Source organism: Quercus lobata, chromosome 8, assembly GCF_001633185.2.
Source record: "Quercus lobata isolate SW786 chromosome 8, ValleyOak3.0 Primary Assembly, whole genome shotgun sequence".
Lineage (NCBI taxonomy): Eukaryota > Viridiplantae > Streptophyta > Magnoliopsida > Fagales > Fagaceae > Quercus > Quercus lobata.
Genome location: NC_044911.1, coordinates 58273238 through 58296117, shown reverse-complemented (window position 1 = coordinate 58296117; position 22880 = coordinate 58273238). Strand labels below are relative to the sequence as shown.

The 22880-nt window shown below is 33.9% G+C and overlaps 1 protein-coding gene and 1 pseudogene across 1 annotated transcript; both read right to left on the bottom strand.

The window, feature by feature from the left end:
- LOC115957579 overlaps positions 1 to 22880 on the bottom strand; it is a 54054-nt pseudogene that overhangs the window by 18895 nt on the left and 12279 nt on the right.
- Positions 3732 to 5023, bottom strand: LOC115957580 (non-functional pseudokinase ZED1-like). The gene has a single exon (XM_031075864.1). The coding sequence runs from the start codon at positions 4919 to 4921 to the stop codon at positions 3866 to 3868; it is 1056 nt and encodes a 351-aa protein (XP_030931724.1). The 5' UTR covers positions 4922 to 5023; the 3' UTR covers positions 3732 to 3865.

Genomic DNA, 22880 nt, shown 5'->3' with positions numbered 1-22880 from the left:
TAGGGCCCGAAAACGTCACTATAGGGCTTAAAAAACGCCACTATAGGGCCCCTTGAACATGTTATGGGACTTCTAAAAAAATTTTGCAGGAAAACGCCGCTATAGGGCCCAAAAACGTCACTATAGGGCTTAAAAACGCCACTATAGGGCCCCTTGAACCTGTTATGGACTTATAAAAAATATTGCAGGAAAACGCCGCTATAGGGCCCCAAAACGTCACTATAGGGCTTAAAAACGCCACTATAGGGCCCCTTGAATCTGTTATGGGACTTATAAAAAAATTTTGCAGGAAAACGCTGCTATAGGGCCCGAAAAAGTGGTATTTCCCTAATTATTTCCGAAACAGTGCTCTGTTGCTAAATATTTCAAAAATTAATGCTAATGGGCCATTTTGGCCTATATATACTAACAATTTTGTTGAAAAACTTTTGGGCCTTGCGGTGGAAGATCATATGAAAAAAAAAAAAAAAGCTAACCACATTTTATAGGAAAAGTACGTGTTTCCAAGATGCAATCTGTGGTTTTGTGCTTCCAAGTCTTAGGGTTCTTGATGCATATGAATACGTGATTTAGATACAAATATTTACATGCATGAATCCCAGGCAGGAAGCAACTTAATTTAGTGCTTACTGCTTGCAGGTAATGAGAATGGCCAGGTACTATTCTTAAAGAACCAAAATACACGACTCCATGCCCAAGTCTGTGCATGAGTTCATAACATTGTTTTTTTTTTTTTTTTTTTTTTAATAATTTAGTTTGTAACATTGATCCATCTCTCTTCTGACCTTTTAACCAATAAAACCAAATTAGCTGCTAAACATTTTCGTACATTCAACAAGTGTGATAAAGAGTAATGCTAAGACTACAATTTTTGCCATAATTTTTGCTACAACTTATTGACGTGCCAAGCTGTGAATGATGGAGTTGTAGACCCACTACTTTTATTCCATTACTCAAAACTTGTCACACGAGTAAGTTGTGGCAAAAGTTATAGTCTCAACATTTTCTTTTGATAAATTTACAATATTCATAAATTTACTGTTATTCTTAGAACAACCAATAAGAAGTTCTAAATCCTGGCATTAAGATCCATAAATTTCATAGCCCACTTTCGATTCTCTAACCCACCTCTATTCCCAAAAAAATGACTAAGAACTCCCTTTAGATATATAAGAATGCTCTTTGAGTGTACCCTAGGCAAGCTGTTCATTTGCCTTTTAGAATTGTAATCTTTTTACTTGCCTGCCAATATATATAATCAATCTTAATGTAAAGTCATCCATTAAGAGATTGAAGTTCCATTTGTTTCGGTACAAATCAAAAGCAGGAAATGTAATGCATTCACTAGTGAGCTGAGAGGGCTTGTATGATGAAATGTAAAAGAATTTTATCAACAAATTGAGTTTATGATTTGGGCCTGCTTAAATTCAAACTGCATCCCACAGGATCCTTCTCATAATCATTCCTATGATCTCACAATAAATCATTTATTGAAATGGTTCTTTTTGCTGCATTAACTGAAGAGATGTCTAAGCTGAAGCACATGCTGCAAAACAGGCATCCAAAATCTAAGTTGAATACTTTAATGTTTTGTTAGACCATAACATCCAACACCAGAATTGATGCTAAAATTTCCCCCTTGTCACTATGCATAGAAATCCCCTTCACTTTAGAGAACAACTACTAATTATGCTTCAAATCCTTGGTTAGCTCTACTTGTTTGAGAAATAAAATTTGTTCCTGTACAATAACTGAATAACTATGTCCTCTGTTTCCGGAGCCATGGAGAGTGAAACCAAACAAATCTAAACAATCTCTAACTTCTCTTTTATTCGTTTTTTTGTCGATGTTTTTTTTTACCTTTTTATATTTAGTTTTCTTTTTAGAAAATGTTAATGTTCCCAGCATGACTAATATTCTGGTAATACAGCCTATGCACACTCCAAGTAACAATCCACCTCACTCCCCTCTAGCCACTACCAACACGCGGTGAGCAACAAGTTGAAATTTCCAAATTGTGAGCTCAGCTAACTAGTTTGACGAAGTTGGTGATCGGATGATGTGGAAAGCCCCACTTACTCTAATGAAACCTCCCTGAACTTACTTAAATTACAAATAGAATGGAATAATGCCCATTCCCTCTACAGCACTATTGTAAAAATACCCTGTGAGCACTGAGCAGAGCAGGCAGAAAAAGCTATGTGAGCCAAGTGTGTCTATGTTTTGTTGATCGGCTATTCAGGAAAGCCCCACTTACTTTCCATGAAACTTCCCTGAAATTACTTCAATACTTCAGGAATTATAAGCCCATTGAGCCTCCCTCCCTCTACACCACTATTCTAAAAATTCCCAGTGATTAGAGAAGAGCAGAGAGCAAGGTTCCGCATTCAAGCTCCTCAAGTTTAGAAGGGACAAACCGGTGGAGATATTGAGCAAGCTCTTGATCTATGCGGGCTTACATTGAATGGGGACTTGGTGCTGAATGTGCTTATGTATTCTTCAACTGGGTTTGTAGAGAGGGGAGAAAATGAAGTGGGTGTTTACAATGAGATTCTTCATATACTTGTGAAATAACAACGTTTCGAGGAGGTTATCCAAATGCTTGATGAAATGTCAAAGAGAAAGGGACTTGTCAATGATAAGCCGTATGGTATTTTGGTTAATAGATTTGCGGCTGCTCATATGGTATTTTACCAAATGCTATAACTCACGACTACTTGGCTAAGTCCTTGAAGAATCCAGAGGAAGTACCCGAGCTCTTGGAGAGGATATAGAGAAATGGGAGTAGGATGACTGCTGAGTGCTGACCCTTACAAATTGATCTTGAAGTTATATGTGGATTGGGATAATTAGGAAAGTGTAAGATATACATAGGAGGTGATGGAGAGAAATGGGTTGGGACAAGACCAACGATTTTATAGCATTATGATACATAGGCTTTATGGCAAGGGAAGAATACAAAGTGCTTTGTGCTTTTTCAATGCGATGCCATTAAAAGGCATGGTGCCAGAACCAAGGAGAAAAATATCGGTATATGACATGAACGTTAAGTTGAAGGAGAGCAGGCAAAAAGAGGAAACAGTGTTAAGGAATAAGGATGGATGATTGCTTGTGACTAGCATTTGTGGGTCTCATCCTTCCCTCCATTTGACAAAATAGGTAGTGCTTCCTCTGACTTTGAACTTCATGTGATTTGGTAAATACTTTTATAAGAAAGGAAAAAAATTAATTCCATAACATTTTAGACATGCTAAAGTTAGGCATCTAGTGAAAACTGTCTTTGGTGAAGCATTCTTAAGTAGTTAATACTTGAGAAATGACATAGACAAGATTATTATATTTTTTACATAGACAATTTTATTACATGGAGTATAATTGTCGATTGATCATGAATTTGCATTTGGAAGTAAATTTTACTCTCTGGACATCTTGCTAATTTTTTTCTAATATATATTTATCAGGATTTTAACTATAATTGAAAATATAACTGCAGTATGGAGTAAGTATTGAATATAAGCGCTATATGGAGAAAGGTGCCTGATGATTTCCAAGTAGATCTGTATACATGTCATTGTCTCATTAAGCTTTTGAAAATGTAAAAGGGTGTAAATGATTGAAATTTAGATCAATATCATGGCATGGATTCAACTTGAATATCTCAGTATCAAGCTTCATTGTATTCAGATCTAGGTATTAATTGTACTGATCTGGACCCTTACCAACAACCTGTTTTCCTTATTGCTTCTCCAAAAATAACATCAAAAGTAATAAGATAAATATATATAGATAAAGCTATAGAGATAAAGCCATACAGGGCCAAGTATGGCATGCGACTAACTGAAAAATGATGATTAAAAAAAAATGATTATAGGACAAGCCTCTCAATCCGCATGAGTTCTTTGGTAACATCTACCATAGTTGGTCTTATCTCCGAGTCTCTTTTTCTACATGCGAAGGCAAGGTCTACCACTGCTTGCAATTGTTGCTCTGTAGTACTAGCTCTCCCTTCTCCTGCCAAGATTGTAGGATCCATAATGCAACGACCTTGAGCACCATTTTGCATACATACTACTAATCCAGCACACTCTTTTTTTGGTTTTGAGAAGTCCACACGTTCACCATTATTCAATTGGGTAAAATCATTTGAATTTTTACCTGTTACAAGTTCTAAAAGAAGTACCCCAAAGCTATAAACATCAGCTTTCTCCGTTACCTTACCCGTAGCAAAATACTCAGGAGACATGTATCTTACACACCAAGACAAGAAATCAACTTGAACGTGAGTCTCACCTTCGGGGACTAATATAGAAAACTCGAAGTTGGATAATTTGGCAACATCATGTTGGTCTAAGAAGATATTTTGCATATTTATATCCCTGTGGATGATGGGTCTAGAGAATGCAGTATGGAGATATGAAATTGCATGAGCAATCTCCCTTGCAATCTTTAACCTGCATGCCCATGTTAACGGCTGATGTTGTTGACTGCCACGAGTGCCCTGGATTCGATTGGCAAGGCTACCATTTGCAGCAAACTCATGTACTAAAATGGGAGGTCGAGTCTCGAGGCAGCATCCTATAACCTTTAGTACATTTTTGTGAGCGCTCATCTTTGCAGAAATCACTAGATCATTGATGACGTAGTTGGACAAGTCCCGGCCTTCTGTAATGTGTACACCGCCTTCAAATTTCCTAATGGAAACGAGTCGGCCGTCAAGAGAACCTTTGTACCAGTTCCAGTACAACTCATCTTGGACTATAACAAGACGAGCATCATAGTCGTTGGTTGCCTGCTTGAGCTCTTCATCAGAGAAGCTACGAATGGGAATGGACTTGCCATTACAGAAGGCAATTACCTTTTCCAGTACCATGCTTCCATTCTCAAAAAATGCTCTCTCTTTTTCCTTTCTATCCTTACTCATTCTAAAGAAACAATTTTTTTGACCAATTTTGCATAGCTTGAAGGTGGTGTAACATTTTATCCTTATAAAGTTATAATTTCTCCTACCACGTCCCCATCAAACTGCCTTGAAGATTTCGTCCATAGGTGGAGTTTTCTCTTATTACCGACTTAGGGTCGATTGGACTCTTTAGAAGACTGCTACAGGGGTCAATGGCCTACGCATTCAACACTTCATCATGACATCAACTCCAGTTTTGATGCTTGCCACCGTATAAAGTTATAATAATAATAATAATAATAATAATAATATATATATATATATATATATAAACTATTTTACAAATTTTTTACAAATTATTGATATAGTGAGTGTAGGGGTGGCAAATGGGTGGGTTTGGGTAGGTATAATTGGGTTGGGTATATAAAACCCATTTATCCATTAAAACTCATTTAACTAATTGCTTCTAACCCAAATTCAACCCAACCCAATTATTATGGGTAAATCCCAACCCACTCAATTACCCAATTATCAAAATTACCAAAATGCCACCAAAATGAAAATGACCAAAGTACTCTAAAATCTTCAAAAAATGACCAAAATACCCTCAAATCTAAAATTACCAAAATACCCCAAAAACAAAAAAAAAGACCAAAATACCCCCGAAAACTAGAAAATGACCAAAATACACCTGAAATCTAAAAATTACCAAAATACCCCCAAAAACCCAAAAATGACCAAAATACCCCCGAACCCAAACATAACTAAAACCCCGAATACCCCCGAAACCCAAAAAAATTACCAAAATACCCTCGAAACCCAAAAAATTACTAAAATACCCCACAAAACCCAAAAAATTACCAAAATACTCTCGAAACCCAAAAAATGACCAACATACCCCTGAAACCTAAAATTTACCAAAATACACCTAAAACCTAAAAAATGACCAAAATACCCTTGAAACCCAAAAAATGACCAAAATACCCCCAAAACCAAAAATTACCAAAATACCACCAAAACCCAAAAAATGACTAAAATACCCCCAAAACCTTAAAATGACCAAAATACCTCCCAAAACCTTAAAAAATGACCAAAATACCCCTAAAACCTAAAAAATGATAAAATATCCTCAAAACCTAAAAATTACCAAAATAATCACAAAACTCACAAAATGACCAAAATACCCCCAAAACCCAAGAAAATGACCAAAATACCCCTGAAACCTAAAAATTACCAAAATATCCCAAAAACCTACAATATGACCACATACCCCTATGAATCCAAAAAATGACCAAAATACCCTCAAGACCTAAAAAATGATCGAAATACCCCTGAAACATAAAAAATGACCAAAATATCCCAAAAACCCAAAAAATGACCAAAATACCCCCGAAACCTAAAAATTAACCAAATAACGCCGAAACCTAAAAATGACCATAATACCCCCAAAACCTTAAAAATGGCCAAAATAACCCCGAAACCTAAATATTGACCAAAATAACCTAGAAACCAAAAAATGATCAAAATACCCCTAAAACCTAAAAAATGATCAAAATATCCTCGAAACCTAAAAATTAACTGAAATAACCCCTGAAACCTAAAAAATGACCAAAGTACCCCTGAAACCTGAATATGACCAAAATAACCCCTAAACCTTAAAATGACCAAAATATCCTCGAAACCTAAAAAATGACCAAAATATCCCGAAACCTATAAAATGACAAAAATGCCCCTTAAACCTATAAGTCGATAAAAATACACCCTAAACCTAAAAAAATTACCCAAATCCCCCCTAAAACTTAAAAATGACCAAAATACTCCCTAAACATAAAAAATGAGCAAAATATCCCCTAAACCTAAAAATGACTAAGATACCTTGGAAACCTAAAGAATGATTGAAATATCCCCAAAACCTAAAAAGTTATTAAACGACCTCCAAAACCTAGAAAATTACAAAAAATGGCCCCAAAATCTAAAAGTTAACGAATCACCCCTAAAGCCTAAAAAATTAGTGACATTCCCTCAAAACCTACAAAATGACTGAAAGACTCTTAGAACCTTTAATTTAACGAAAATACCCTCAAAACATCCAAAATGCCCCAAACCCCTATTTTGGTAATTTTAGAGGCTTCTGGTGTATTTTGTTCATCTTATAGGATTAGTGGTATGTTGGTCATTTTAGATATTTTGAGGAGTATTTTGGTCGTTTTATAATTTAGAGGTACTTTGGTCGTTTTAGGGGTTTCAGGGTATTTTTGGTAATTTTAGAGGTTTCAGGTTGTTTGTGGCCATTTTAGAGGTTTTGGGTTTATTTGGGTCATTTTAAAGGTTTAGGGGTATTTTCGTCACTTTATAGGTTTGAGGGTATTTTGGTCATTTTTTAGGTTTCATGGGTATTCTAGTAATTTTTTAGGTTTTAGGGGGTATTTTGGTCATTTTATAGTTTTAGGGGGTATTTTGGTCATTTTCAGGTTTCTAGACTATTTTGATCAATTTTTAGGCTTCGAGGTTATTTTGGCCATTTTTTAGGTTTCAAGCGTATTTTTGTCATTTTTTAGGTTTCGGGGGTATTTTGGTCATTTTTTAGACTTTGGGGTTATTTTGGTCATTTTTAGGCTTTAGGGTTATTTTGGCCATTTTTTAGGTTTCAAAGGGATTTTGGTAATTTTTAGGTTTAGGGGGTATTTTGGTCATTTTTAAGTTTCAGGGGTATTTTGGTAATTTTTAGGTTTTGGGTGGTATTTTGGTCATTTTTTGGGTTTCGAGGGGTATTTTGGTCATTTTGTAGGTTTTGGGGTTATTTTGGTAATTTTTAGGTTTTGGGGGTATTTTGGTAATTTTTTAGGTTTAAGGGATATTTTGGTCATTTTTTGGGGTTCGAGGGTATTTTGGTCAATTTTTGGGTTTTGGGGGTATTTTGGTAATTTTAAGGTTTTGGGGGGGGTATTTTGGTCATTTTTTGGGTTTCGAGAATATTTTGGTCATTTTTTGGGTTTCAGAGGTATTTTGGTCATTTTGTAGGTTTTGGGGGTATTTTGGTCATTTTTAGGTTTTGGAGGGTATTTTGGTCATTTTTTGGGTTTTGAGGGATATTTTGGTCATTTTTTTAGGTTTCGAGGGTATTTTGGTCATTTTATAGGTTTTGGGGTTATTTTGGTAATTTTTATGTTTTGGGAGTATTTTGGTCATTTTTTAGGTTTAAGGGGTATTTTGGTCTTTTTTTAGGTTTTAAGAGTATTTTGGTCATTTTTAGGTTTAGGTGTTATTTTGGTCATTTTTTAGTTTAAGGGGATATTCTGGTAATTTTAGTAGTTTTGGGGCATTTTAGAGTTGGGTGATTTGTAGAAATGATAGTTGGATCATAATTGAGTCTAATTGGGTACCCAATTAAAACCCAATAAACATTAATGTTAATTGAGTTTAATTGGGTTAATACCCATTTAACCCAATTAATAATTGGATGGGTTTGGGTCTCATTTAAGTGGGTGGGTTTGGGTGGGCAAATAGGTTTAGGTTGATTTTGCCAACCCTAAGTGAGTGATTATTGGTAGTGATATTAATGGGGGGCCTAAATGAAAACCAATAAGAGGTTGGCCACATCAACATTTTATAAAAATATTGTAAAATAATTTGTAATGGAAGCATTACTCAGTTAGGTATAATTGAACGAATTAAGTTCCACTAATGAACACTTCCTAGTGCTTATGAATCAAACTTAACTACTTGCACTATCATAATACAAATACAAGAAACCAACTTTTCTTAGAATTATATATCATTGCGCACATGCAATGTTGCACTAGAATTAACTTACATATCAAACGCCTATATACATTATGATGATCATACACGCAAAATTTAACATGGCTTAAGTCATCAATAGCATTTGCAACACTTGCATTGCTACTATTCCTTTCCCTTTTTTTATTCCTCTATCCCTATGCTTTTGATTCTTTCTACACTTGTGAATTTAATGGCTATTTTTTCATTAAACTGACTGATTATAATTATAAGGAGGATGATAAAAAAAAATTTAAAAAAAATAAAACGGAGAGAAAATATAAATAATTTAATGATATGGAGGATGTAGCTAAATTTAAATGTTGAATAAAATAATATGAGAAGAAAAAAAGTAAAAATAAAAGATATAACAATAAACACCAAATTATCAAAAGCAAGCTATGTAATATACTAATAATATTTTTTATATACTATCTTTAATTATTTATAATGCAATATGATAACAATCAACAATCAAAGTTGTGAAGTTGTAATTTACAACTATGTGTTTTGTTGGCTTTAATTCGTGCCAGATTTGATTGTAATTTTATTCAATCTTTTGTACCCTGAATTTATTGTGGGATTTGATTGTAAGGGTTGTGTGATAGAGAGATAGAGTGTGAAGACTCAAGCAATTGAAGATTGAAGAGTTTTCGTGGGTAGCTCGTGACTAAGCATCCTGCGAAGTGACCTATGTGACTTGCACATGTTGGAATGCAAAGAGTTAGGACAGGATGGAGACAGCTGTGTTTTGCGAGTATCTCGCGGGTAAGGCCTTCCCGCGAGACACCCTCAAGACATTCTGTTTTTCCAGACTGTCAATTCTGATACACACTTTCTGCGCCTATACTATTTATATCCACATTACCCACAAATGTTGAGAAGTGCTTTTGAGAGAAAACCCTAGTCAAACATCTTGAGAGTTAGAGATTGTTATACTCACAATCCTCTACACAATTGCTTGTGGATTTTCCTCAACTCCTAACTTCCATTTCCATACCATTGAGAGGTTGATAGCCTAAATACTTACCACACCCTTTCAAAGTGCCAAGTGAGGTTTTGGTACTGCTGAGAAGCATTGGAAGAAACCAAGGATGGCAGATGCAACATGGAGCTTGTTGCGGGATCCGGAGAGCTAGACAAGACACGATTCCGAGAAGTCTTGTTGGAGTAGGAGCTTGGAGGGCTTAGGTACATCGGGTAGATTAGGCTTGGAAGGTCTTTTGTTAACCTATGTATCCCAACTGATTGTCTAGTGGATCGATTACCCCTTGGAGGGTGGCGGAGAGGTTTTTCGTCGAGTTCTTCGGTTTCCTCTTCGATAACACATCGGCGTGTTATCTTATGTTTGCATCTTTCTTCCCTACTCTTTTACATTCCATTTTACTGCTGTGTTGTCTTGATTATGGATTAGAGTAGCTTGTTTGTTTATCCGCTCACATTTACACTATTCTGCACTTAGTATTAAGTTAGTGTAAAATCTATCGAGCCGTAACTTTGTTTTGGGAGTCTAAACAGCTCTTGTGTTTTCAACACATTTTCGAGCATTCAATTGGTATCAGAGCAGGTACATTTATTGTGGTTTAAATACCTAAGTATGATCCTTGACCCCTTGTGTTATTTGCCATGGATGGTGCTTTGTATGCTTCTATGAATGTTTTGGATGTTGATGAACGTAACATGCCACGTCTTTGTGAAAATGCGTCTATGAGTGATAATCCTCATGATTGTGATGCTATGTCACATGAATCTTTGAATGTTGTTGACATTCTTGACATCAAACTCTTGAAGAAAAATGCTAAGAAATTTCAAAAGAAGTTCAATAAGTTCATTTGTGAAAATGATGATTTGATTTCTAAGCTCAATGAATCCAATAAATTGGTTGAAAAGTATAAGAAAATTGCTAAACATTCTCTTAAAAAACTAAAGGAGTTTGAATGTTTGAATATGGATTTGGATGCTCAACTTGTTTTGTCCAACAAACTAGTTGATGATCTTAAATATGAAAATGAATCTCTTAAGATGCATGCCAAGTGTTTGATTGCTGAACCTATTTCTAAAAAGGATGAAAATATATGTTGCAATCATGTTGTGGTACCTGATTTTGTGTCTATTGTGTGTTCTACCTCAAAGGACAAATCGGTGTACATTCCTTCACATAAAAGAAATCAAAAAGTAGAGAGAAAAGCTGTTAAGTCAAAGCCTCTGTTTAGGTCTCAACATAAGGCTTTGGATGGATCTAAGTTTGTTCCAACTTGCCACCATTGTGGTGTGATTGGTCATATAAGACCTCAATGACATAAATTGAAGAAAGAACAAAACTATGTTGCTAGATCCCTTCCCAAAAAGCCTAGTGGACCTAAATACATTATGTGTCACCATTGTGGTGCTTTTTGTCATATAAGACCTCATTGTTCTAAGTTTCATGCTCTTAAAAGAACCAAAAGTAAAGAGAAACTTGAGCTTCATGGAATTTGTACTAAAAAGGGTAAACCGGATTTGAGTGAAGATAACATGTTGTTAAAGAAAGTGTTTAATACTCTTAACTCCTTGTCTATGTGCATCTCCGGTTCTCATTCTTCCAACTCTCATCTCACTTCTCATGAGACACTCATTCCAAACAATCATTCCGTTTGGATGAGGAAAGGTTCCTATGGTTGAGTTTTTGCTCTTTTGGTCCTTGATCTAATTCTTTCGATCTTTGTAGGACCCTTCATGCATTGTATGTCATATCTTCATGCATTTTGTGCATCTTGCATTTTTTTTTTGCATTGTTTCTATTTTGATCTTACTTTTATGTTTTAGTTTTGTGTGAGTAAAAATCCAAAACCACATAAAAAGTGAAAAATTCAAAAAGTTTGACCGTATATATTTGAGCACATATCACATGTGAGTTTTGCCTTGTACCTTCGTACAAATGGCTTTATGCATTTATAAGCTTAACTTGTTCTTTATGCATATATATCTTTGTGGGAAAAATCTTGACATCTTTGTGTGATTGTTGTAAATCGATCTTCAAGCTTGTCATGAATGATTAGTCAATAGTCATGTTGGTTTTGATACATGCGTAGACTTGTGCCTATATTTATTTCCACTCTATTTTGTTTTTACTTAAAGAACTCAACCAATGTAAATCTCAAAACAAAAAGAGATAATGAGCTGCAAAAGCCGTTGCACATATTAATATTCGACTAGGAAAAAGGGAAAGTGACTTTTATGAAAATATATGATGCCCCAAAAGCCAAAGGTTTGTTCATCAAATTGAAATATAAAAAATTTCAGGCATCGATCTCTAAAATGAGATGTATTGATTCATAAAGATCAAATGATATGAATTGTAAAGAAGCCAAATGAAAAGCTTCAAAGATATGTAATCATTTTCTTGTAGGAGGTCATATATTTTCATTTCTATAATTGAGATAGACCACTTAAATTAGTACTAGTTGTGTATGACTTGATTGAATTGATTATTGAAACTTCACTCTAAACTAAGGACTATTCCACATTTGATACACACACACAACACACATGCCTAATGTTCAATGAATGCCTTATTCATTTGTTCGATTGTACTTGTTTAAATGTGATGTGTGTGTGCTCATCTATATATGGTTCAATCCAAAAAGATTTTTTGATCATTTTATTTGTTTTTGAAAGTGATTTTATACTTTCGTATTTTCAGTTTTTGTTCTAAATGCATTTTTATGTTTTTCTTAAAAAATTGGTTCAGAGGTTGTTTCGAGAGAAGCTCGCAACTTAGAGATTCCACGGGAAGCTCTAAGTCGCGAGCTTCTCACAAAATGTGCTAAAGGGAAATAAAATTTTTGTCAATTCATACAGAGTATATCGCGACTTATTCGCGACTAACAGCTTCTCACGAAAGCTTTTGAGCTTCAGTGGCCATTCTCGCGATTGTATCGCGACTGTCACACTACTGCCTAACCCGCGAAAAATGCATGTTTTCAGACTTTATGTAGCAGATGTGACATGTTTTCAAAACAATCTCATTTCCCTGGCACTGCTTTCTTCGAACCTCCCTCAACCCAAAACCATTTTTCACTCAAACCCCATCACTCTCAAGTTTATTTTTCTGCATTTCCAACTTCAAGGTATGTTTTCTAAAACATTTTCTTCATGTTTTTCTGAGATTATGTAGAAATTTAAGTTAGGATTCAAAAATTGGGGATTTTTCGAAAATGGGTTGGGGTTCTTAATTTTGTGAAATTTTTTCCAAATCTTTGATTGGGCTGAGTCCCATTTGTTGTGTTTGTATCTGTGTTGGCCCCTTGTGACATTTTAAGCTTGTATTGAGGCAGTTTTCACCATGTTCATGCATTGTTTATAGTTGGAATTCACTATTGCATGCTAGGTGTTTGACAGAATGTCCTAGTGACATTTTTGTGTTGTATTGGATTCTAAAAAGTTCCAATACTTGGGTTTCCTTTTGATTGAACATGAACATGTTTTGGTCAATAGGTGTGTGTTTACACATTGTGCCCATTTTGTCCCTCACATTGCCATGCCATGCATCACTAGGCACACCTCATGCATCTTATGCTGCACACAAATGCATCAGCACATGCATAACACATACACACACATGCATCAACACATGCATAACACATACACATACATGCATAACACATACACACACATGCACAGTCATTTAAATTCATGCATTGTGTTTATGTTTATTTGTTTTAACTGTTTTAGCATGTTGTTTTGAGTTGGTTTTGCTCTGCTTTAAGTAGTTTTACCTTTGATTTGGACTAACTTGAATCTAATCAAGTTTTGTGTTTTGTTTTTGTGTTTGTGCACTTGTTTTTGTTTCTTGTTCTCTGTGTAATTGTGCAAATGTCTCCTACCAAACATTTTGTGACCAAGAAATCCACAAAACGTTCTCGCATTGATTCTAACAATTTCAAGTCTGCTGAGGCTGATATGAAATACAATGACTGCTACAAAAGAGAAACCATTATTATGGAAAGAGTGGTCCAGCTAGAAACTCTTGAGGACACCTTTATCCCTGAGGTGTTCAAAGAAAGGACTTGGACCATAAGAGGATTTTTCTACTCAAAGATCATAAGAGAATTTTTCTCAAATGATACTATGGAAGGAGACCATATAAATTGCTGGGTGAGGCACAAAGAATTTGTGATTACAAAGGATAGCATTCAAGAATTTTTGGAGATTTGTCCTCTTTCTCAGCCAATCTCAGTCCAATATGAAGATAGATTGGGATCGATTGAGGAGATGGTGACAATACTTGGTGGTACACCAAAGAAGTCATCCATGAATACAATCCCATTTTCACCGAAGATGAGGGCTTTGGCATATATGATGAACCATAACTTGTATCCGGTCACCAACCCCACTACACTGTCAACTCTAAGGACAAAATTTTTGTACGATCTCTTTACTCACAAGGAGAATGATATATGTGGACACATCTTCCATCTGTTGAAGAAAAGCACTGAGAAGCAAAATTTTAGAACAGTTATGCCTTTTCCCTCACTGATTATGGGCCCAATTGCAAAGAAAAGCCTCAAACTCCCGAGTGGTCTGACAGTAGTTCAAAGGGACTATCCCATTGGTGCACACATAGTCAGTAGGAGCCCAACTCACATCAAGGGCTCCAAAACAAGTGTGCTTACGATGCCACATGATCATGTTGAGGACGAAGGTGGAGATATAGAGGAGGAGATTTATAGATTCACTTCTGCTCCAGAGACTTTAGCATAGCCATCCTCTTCTACACCAGCACGAGGACCAGACAAACTCGATCGCCTCCTGGATAGAGTGGACCAGATGTTTACAGTGCTTACCTCCCATGTGCAGCACATCGCAAACCAGTTTGCATATGTTCAGGGACAAATCACTGCATTGTCTTCACAAATCGACGACTTGTCCATGGCGCGAGGATCAGATTCAGAGTCTGATCAGTTCTAGCCTCTTTGGCCATTTCGATCAAAAAGGGGGAGAAAATTTTGAGGGGGAGCAGAGCATTGACATAGCTTAGGCCTAGAAACTTTGGTTCATACAGGCGGTTTAGTTTTATTTATGTTATGGTTTAAACTGTTTCAGCATTTATAACTCTTGGATAGTTGTTTTTGCTTATTGTTTTTATTGCTTTCATTTAAAGCTTTAGTACTCTGTTTTTTATTTTAGTTTATATTCAGTATGTTCTATTTACCTTATTGCTTTGTAGCATTTTTTTTTTTTTTTTGTATTATTAAGATATTGCCAATATGTCTTGAGTACCTCACTCTTGTGCCCTTAGTAGGACTTTGTATCCTAGATGCAAATACTTCGTGTATTTTGCATTAGTTGAGTGTTGGACATGCAATTGATCCCTGGGATTGCTCTTAATTGCATTGCGTGTCTGGATGAGCATTTACTTGCTAAATGTTCATTGTAGTCATTCTTTAATGACTGATCCTGTTTGATCAAGATATGCTTACATGTTCTATTGTGTTTACTAACTTGATCGCATTTTATTTGCTCATATACGTATCATGTATTCAACTTGTCATAAGCTTAATGAAAGTTTTGTTTGTGTGCAAGCGTTTCAGGTTACAGATATATATGTGCAAGTGCTTCACAACTTCTAGATTACATGTGAGTGAGTTTTGCCACTGTTTCCAAACTCACGTTTAAGTCTAGAGTCTATTTTAGGGGTTTTGTCATGGAATAGCAAAAGGGAGAGATTGTAAAGTTGTAATTTACAACTATGTGTTTTGTTGGCTTTAATTCCGTGCCAATTTTTATTGTAATTTTATTCAATATTTTGTACCCTGTATTTATTGTCGGATTTGATTGTAAGGGTTATGTGATAGAGAGATAGAGTGTGAAGACTTAAGCAATTGAAGACTGAAGAGTTTTTGCGGGTTGCTCGTGACTAAGCATCTCGCGAAGTGACCTATGTGATTTGTACATGCTGGAATGTGAAGAGTCAGGACAGGATGGAGACAACTGTGTTTCACGAGTATCTCGTGGGTAAGGCCTTCCCGTGAGACACCCGCGAGACATTTTGTTTTGCTAGACTGTTAATTCTAATACACACTTTCTGCACCTACACTATTTATACCCACATTACCCACAAATGTTGAGAAGTACTTTTGAGAGAAAACCCTAGCCAAACACCTTGAGAGTTAGAGATTGTTATACCCACAATCCTCTACACAATTTCTTGTGGATTTTCCTCAACTCCTACCTTTCCATTTCCATACCATTGAGAGGTTGATAGCCCAAATACTTACCACACCCTTTCAAAGTGTCAAGTGAGGTTTTGGTGCTACTGGGAAGCATTGGAAGAAGCCAAGGATGGCAGATGCAACATAGAGCTTGTTGTGGGATCCGGAGAGTTAGACAAGACACGGTTCAGAGAAGCCTTGTTGGAGTAGGAACTTAGAGGGCTTAGGTACATCAGGTAGATTAGACTTGGAGGGTCTCTTGCTAACCCATGTATCCCAACTAATTGTCTAGTGGATCAATTACCACTTGGAGGGCGACGGAGAGGTTTTTCGCCAAGTTCTTCAATTTCCTCTTCGATAACACATCGGCGTGTTATCTTGTGTTTGCATCTTTCTTCCCTACTCTTTTACATCCCATTTTACTGCTGTGTTGTCTTGATTATGAATTAGAGTAGCTTATTTGTTTATCCGCTCGCATTTACACTATTCCACACTTAGTATTAAGTTAGTGTAAAATCTATCGAATCGTAGCTTTGTTTTAGGGGTTTAAACAGCTCTTATGTTTTCAACACATTTTTGAGCATTCAAAAGTGAACAAAATAAAATAAAACATAAAATTAAATTGCACCAACCTAAAATAAATTTCTAAAGAACACAAAATTTATTAACCTAAAATAGATATGCCAAAAAAATTGAAAAATCCACCAAAAAATTGAGAGAGAAATAACCTTTTTTGTAAGGAAAAATTGTGCGTAGAATGGAAGAGTGAATGGCAAATTTATTTTAAGAGGATGATAATAAGAAGAAACAAAACAAAAGAAGATAAAAGGAAAGAGGAAGAGTGATATTAAGGTAGAGGGTTTAGGGATATGAAAAGGTAAAGGGAATAAGAAAAGTTGGAGAAAGAGTTATATATTATATTTTTAATTTTTTTAAATAAAAAAGATGAGAAAATATAAATAATTTAATGATATCGAGGATCTCATCTTATTTCAATGTTGAATAAAATAAGATGAGAAAAAAAAAAGTAAAAAGAAAAGAGATAACAATAAACACTATGCAATAGAATAATATTATTTTTTATATATTATCTTTAATTCTTTATAATGCAATAATAGGATAACATTTAACAACAAAAAAAAATTAAAATTAAAACACAAAAATAAATCTTATCAACCCAAATTAGAGTTCTAAAAAATACAAAAATTTATCAACCTAAAGTAGAGATGTAAGAAAAAAAATAAAAAATCTACCAAATTAAAAATTGAGAGAGAGAGAACCTTTTTATGAGGGAACATTATACAAAAAATGGAAGAGAGGATGACAAATTTATAGTAAGAGGTTGTGAATAAGAAGAAACAAAATAAAGGAAGATGAAGGGGAAGATGAATAGTGATATTAAGGTAGAGGGTAATGGGAATAGTTCTGCATTTAATCTGATATTTTAAAATCTGTAATTTTTTGCACTCTTGCGGGCCAAAAAAGAAGAGAAACCTAGGAGGCTACGAGCACAAAAGGCGCCTCCTTCACACTTCACAAATTCTGCAGTTGTAAGCAACTGTTCAAGCAAAAATTGAAAGAAGCAGATGAGAGGACTAGTGGGACAGGTCCCAATTTAATCAGTTAGCACAAAGCCAAAGCCTAAGCCAACACCAACTATACTTTGAATTAAATCTATTACTAAAAGCTTATGTCAACATAGTTATTAAATTTGACCTGGCCTCGGCCAGCTGGGCCAATAATTCAGTGAAGTGTGAACCAATACCTAAGTGGATTTCCAAAATATAGGACCATAAGATAATTGGTTACAAAATATTTCAAAATGTAGGACATCAGCTAGTCATACTCAATTACAATCACAACAAATTTTTGTCAGTGCCTTGCTAGTACCATTTGAAACTGGTAAGGATGACAAAGCCAAATCATGAGAAACAGAAGGAAATGCAAGGATGACAAAGCCAAGTCATGAGAAACAGACAATCTTCTCATGTGAAACGTTGAAACTGATAAACTAAGGAAGCGCCAAAAAACTAAAAAGGAAAGCTGCACTTACTTTTGTTCAATGAACCTACTTAACTAATTGGAATCATGTTACCCTGCTACCCCAATGAATTTTCATTGAGCCTCACTCCCTCTACAGTTGTTTTCTAAAAAATCCTAGTGATCAGTGCAGGCAAAAAAGGTTAGCAAGAGAGTAAGGTTCCACATTCAAGCTATGCAGAATTGGTTGAGAGTATCATTTCTTTAAAAGAAGAAAGGGAAGAGAGAAACCGTTTCTTGAGAATGGAAGCAAGCTACTAGAGAAGCTGATTGTCTCTGGCAATGGCAAGCCTTTTCCCATCCGCACCTTCTCCGCTCAAGAGCTCTGCCTAGCAACCAACAAATATAATAATCATTATTGCTTTTTTTGGTATAAAGGTTCTCTTAAGGGGCAAATTGTTCTCGTTAGGAAATTACCTGAATCAAAATCCTGGTTCGATTTTGCCATCAATGATCTAGTGATTTATGCTCAGATGAGTGCTCACAGTAATGTATTAAAGTTTGTAGGGTGTTGTCTCCAGACTCCATGTCCCAATTTAGAGTATGAATTTGCTACCAATGGTTTTCTTATGGATCAAATTTATGTCTCACGTGTTACTGAACTACAACATCAACCCATGGTGTGGGGAGCAGGTTAAAAATTGCATGGCAGATTGCTCATGCAATTTCCTATCTTCATATTGCCTTCCAAAGACCCGCCATCCATATCTATATCTATATCTATATATATATATATATATATATATAAAACCGAAATCTTTGAAACTCCCACAATTTTCCACATCATCATTTTAATTTAAAAAAATTTTAATTTTTAAAACTAAATAGTGAGAGAGTCCTAACAGGATTCACTTATATATATATATATATATATATATAAGAGACAAAATCTTTGAAAACCCTAAAACTTCAATTTCTTTGGTACGCTTGCTATTGCTTTTTCTCTTTTTTATGAATTAGTTTTTTCTGCTTTTGTTTTGTATGGAGTAGTACTTTACAATATATAGTATAACTACAAGTATTGTAGTAAGTTTGCTAACTTTTTGTGTGGTTCAAAGATGCTATATTCTATATTATTTTAGATTATATAACCTTAAGCTTTACCTTATGGAGACGTATGTACAAGTTTTCAATTCCTTTTGTGTGGATATTTTCTCACAGCTGTGGAGTAAGGTATATGCATTATATGTTATCTTATGTTTTCTCTTATGGTGTCATGCTTCTTTATTTATTAATTAAAGATTATGTTGGAAGCCTATATTATTTGCACCTTCAAAGTGTTCGACAATGTTTGAACCAAATTTTTCATCAATTAGGAAGAATTGGATAAAAAAAAACAAAGCTTTCCATTCTTACTGAAATTGTCTCGCAATAATGACTTTTTTTTTTTTGTTTTGTTTTTATAATTTGTAGGTTCTGAATGTTTTGATTTTTAATTTTATTGTCTTTTGAAAGTTTGACCATCTAAATTTTTGGGTTCAATTTTTTGCAATATTTGAAACAGTTTAGCAAATTTCAACTGTTATAACTATGGATTATTCTCTTGAAGGTAACCTATCTTTCTCTTATATTTCTCTATTTGATAGTCATATATATTTTGTTTTGTTTCAATAATTTCTAGGCAGTGCCAGTAAATTTTCTGATTTTTTTTCCCCTTTCGAACGTTTTAACATCAGAACTTTTTAGTTATTTTTGTTTCAATATCTAAATTTGGCTTATTCATCAAATTATAACTCAAAAAGATATGAGCAATTCACGCAATAGTATAGTTTCATAATCAATTTAAAATTTTATAAAATTATTTTAGTCTATTATAAATAGGTAAATTCCCGTGCGTTGCACGGATTTCCGACTAGTAATATATATTGGAGAGATAGAAATATGAAATAATTTTAGAAAATGTTTAACGCATTAAAGGTAACTTTTTTTTCGCCAAAAACATGGCATTTTTGTATTTTAAGTCCTGAAAGTAGTTGTTTCTTTTTTACTTTGGCTTTTACACTTTTTATATATGTTTTCTATGCTTTTGATACTAGGGGGGGAAAGCTTGGATATTGAGAAAAATTTTCAAATTTGTAATTATAACATAACTTATGTACAAAATTTTGTCAATAAATATTATATGAGAAAGGATATTTTTATGCTTCACCTTTTAAGTTCTTGATTAATATTGTTTTGTTTTTCATTCTTTCTTACAACCCTACTTTAGGTTGATAAATCATTGTGTTTCTTATAACTCTATTTTGGGTTAATACTTATTGGAGTTGTGTTTTTTGAGTTCCCTATCACAACTCCTCTCTGCTCTTTCTCCCTTTTATAGCTTTGGTTTAATTTTTGTTTGAGTTAATATTTAGTCATTTTGGAAGTGAGAATTTAAATATATATCAAAACACAGTCTTGGCTATATATTTGAATGTGCCTATCAATTATTTGAGTAATATCAAATGTAATTTTGTAATGAGTTTTGATAATCAAGATAATTTTCTTTAAGAGAATGAGAAATTTGAATAATATATTTGAAATTTAAGAAAAGTTGTAAAGGAAAAAAAAAAAATATATATATATATATATAAATCAAATTGATCCTGTTCTATCTGCTTCAGTCCATCTGGTCTACTTCAATCCAATTTAGTCCAATTCAGTCCATTCAATCTATTTCATTTACTTCGGTCTAATTTGGTCCATTCTGGTCCAATTCAGTCTATTTGGTCTACATTTGTTCAATTCCGGCTATTCGATTCAATTTAGTCAATTCTACCCACTTTGGCTCATTTGGTTTAATTCAGTCCATTTCAGTTTACTTCGATCCATTTGGTGTACTTAAGAATGGAAAAAATACAAGTTTTGGTTGAAAGTACTATCAATTATTTGAGTAAGATCAATTGTTGTTATAGGATAAATTCTGGTTATCACAATAATCTCCTTAAGAGAATGAGAAATTGAGTAATCTATATATTACTATAAACTGAAGCGTAGCGTTTAATACTACTGTTCTCACATTGCACCACATCAGCTACCACGTCAATTTTTTTTAAATATATATATATATATATATATATATATATAATTTGTCCTACAATTTTAAAATGGCTTTTACAATTTTTAGCCCTATAAATGCGGCCTACTACTTATTTATTTACTTCCACTATCACCCTATAATAAATATGTATAATTAATCCAGCCCACCTCTTATTTATTTAGTTTTACTATCAAGCCCAACCCAAAACCTTTTTAGTTCAGCTTAAAGGAAAAATAAATAAATAAAAAACGTTGAAGCCTTCTCAGGGTTTTGTGTGAGCCTTTTTAGCTTAAAGGAAGGGGAAAAAAAAACGTGGAGGGAAGCTTACACGAAAATAAAATTAAAAAAATAAATAAAAACGTTAAAGACAGCTACCTATCTAATTTCCTTCCTTCCTGTCTTCCTTTCTACATGGTGTATAAATACAGACAAAACTTGCCTGCTTCGGTTGAGGTATCTCTACATCTCAGTTCTTTTTTGCCCCATTATTTTGCTTTATGATTTATGTTTCCCTTATTAGATTTTGTTATAATTCTATGTGATTCCAACTACTTAGTGTGACTCTGATTTCTTAGCATAGTGCTATGGTGTTTGCTTCCACTGTCTACTTCAATATCATGATTGTATAACATGGATTGGGTTTTAGAATCAAAGCAAATTGTTTTCCTAGTGTTTCAAATTTCTGTAGTAATTTTTCTGCATAATTTTGTTTTAGAATTATTGTTCAATAAATCTGTGTGCTGTGATTGATATATGTGATATATTCATTCAAGTTTTGGATACTGTGGCTTGGCATATATATAATTTTATATGGGTATGAACTTGATTTGTAAAAGCTATGGATACAGATGCACACCGCCAATGAGATTTCTAGGTTTATTGAGATATGATATAACTTCTTTGTTTTATCATATAATAGTTGAAGCAATGGTGGCTCCAAGATTTTTTTCTAGGGGGGTCAGTAGTGGTGGAGTTAGGAATTTGTCATGGGGCGATTAAAAAATAAAATGATTAATTATATATATATATATACAACTTCCATATTATATACATTAATCCAAAATAAATACAATTTAGTATACAATACAGCTATATCGTATAATAGTCTAAAAAATTTATTAATAGTTTAAAGATTAGTAAGACAACAACCATTAAATGCATAATAACTTATTATATTTATATTTAATATTAATTAAATAAAAATATATGATAAAGAAGATTTTTTTTTTTTTTGGATATAGAATAGAAGTTCTACTCTAATTTAATGTAAGTGTATATGTGTGTGGATAAAGAAGAATAATAACAAACCTAGGAGTAGGACTAGCAGTATGTGAAACTAAGAAAAAAAAACTGATATAAATTTTTACTTTTGAAGTGTATGACTTTTTAACTATACATGTGGTCACTCTCTTGGAATTGGAGCAAACAGAGATAAAAGTTAAGAAAAACAACTTGATCAAACAAAGATAAAAGCTAAGAAAACAGAGAATGGAGAAAGAGAGATAGAGAAAATGAGGAAATAATCATAGATATAAATATAGATATGATGGTTGGAACGATAATGTAATTTTTTGCTGATGAGGAAGAAAAGTGTAAGGAAAAACAGTTTTATTTTGCTGTCAATGGAAAAGTAAGCCAAAGTCCTAGATAGGATGTTTATTTATTTATTTATTAACGAATAAGCAAAATTTTGAAACATTTTTTATTATAAAATTAAATATTTTAAGAGTAGTGCTGTTGACACAACACTTACACAAAAATTTCACAACAAAATATAGGTGACAAGTTGTTAAAGGAAGATAAAAAAAAGTGATATATTAGCAAAAAAAGAAAGGTAAAAAAGTGATGTCAGTTGTGGGTCAAAGTAAAAACTAGTTACAACTTGTCACTTAACCTCAATTATGAAATTAATTATTGTGAAAATATTGTGAAAGTTGTATTAAAATGA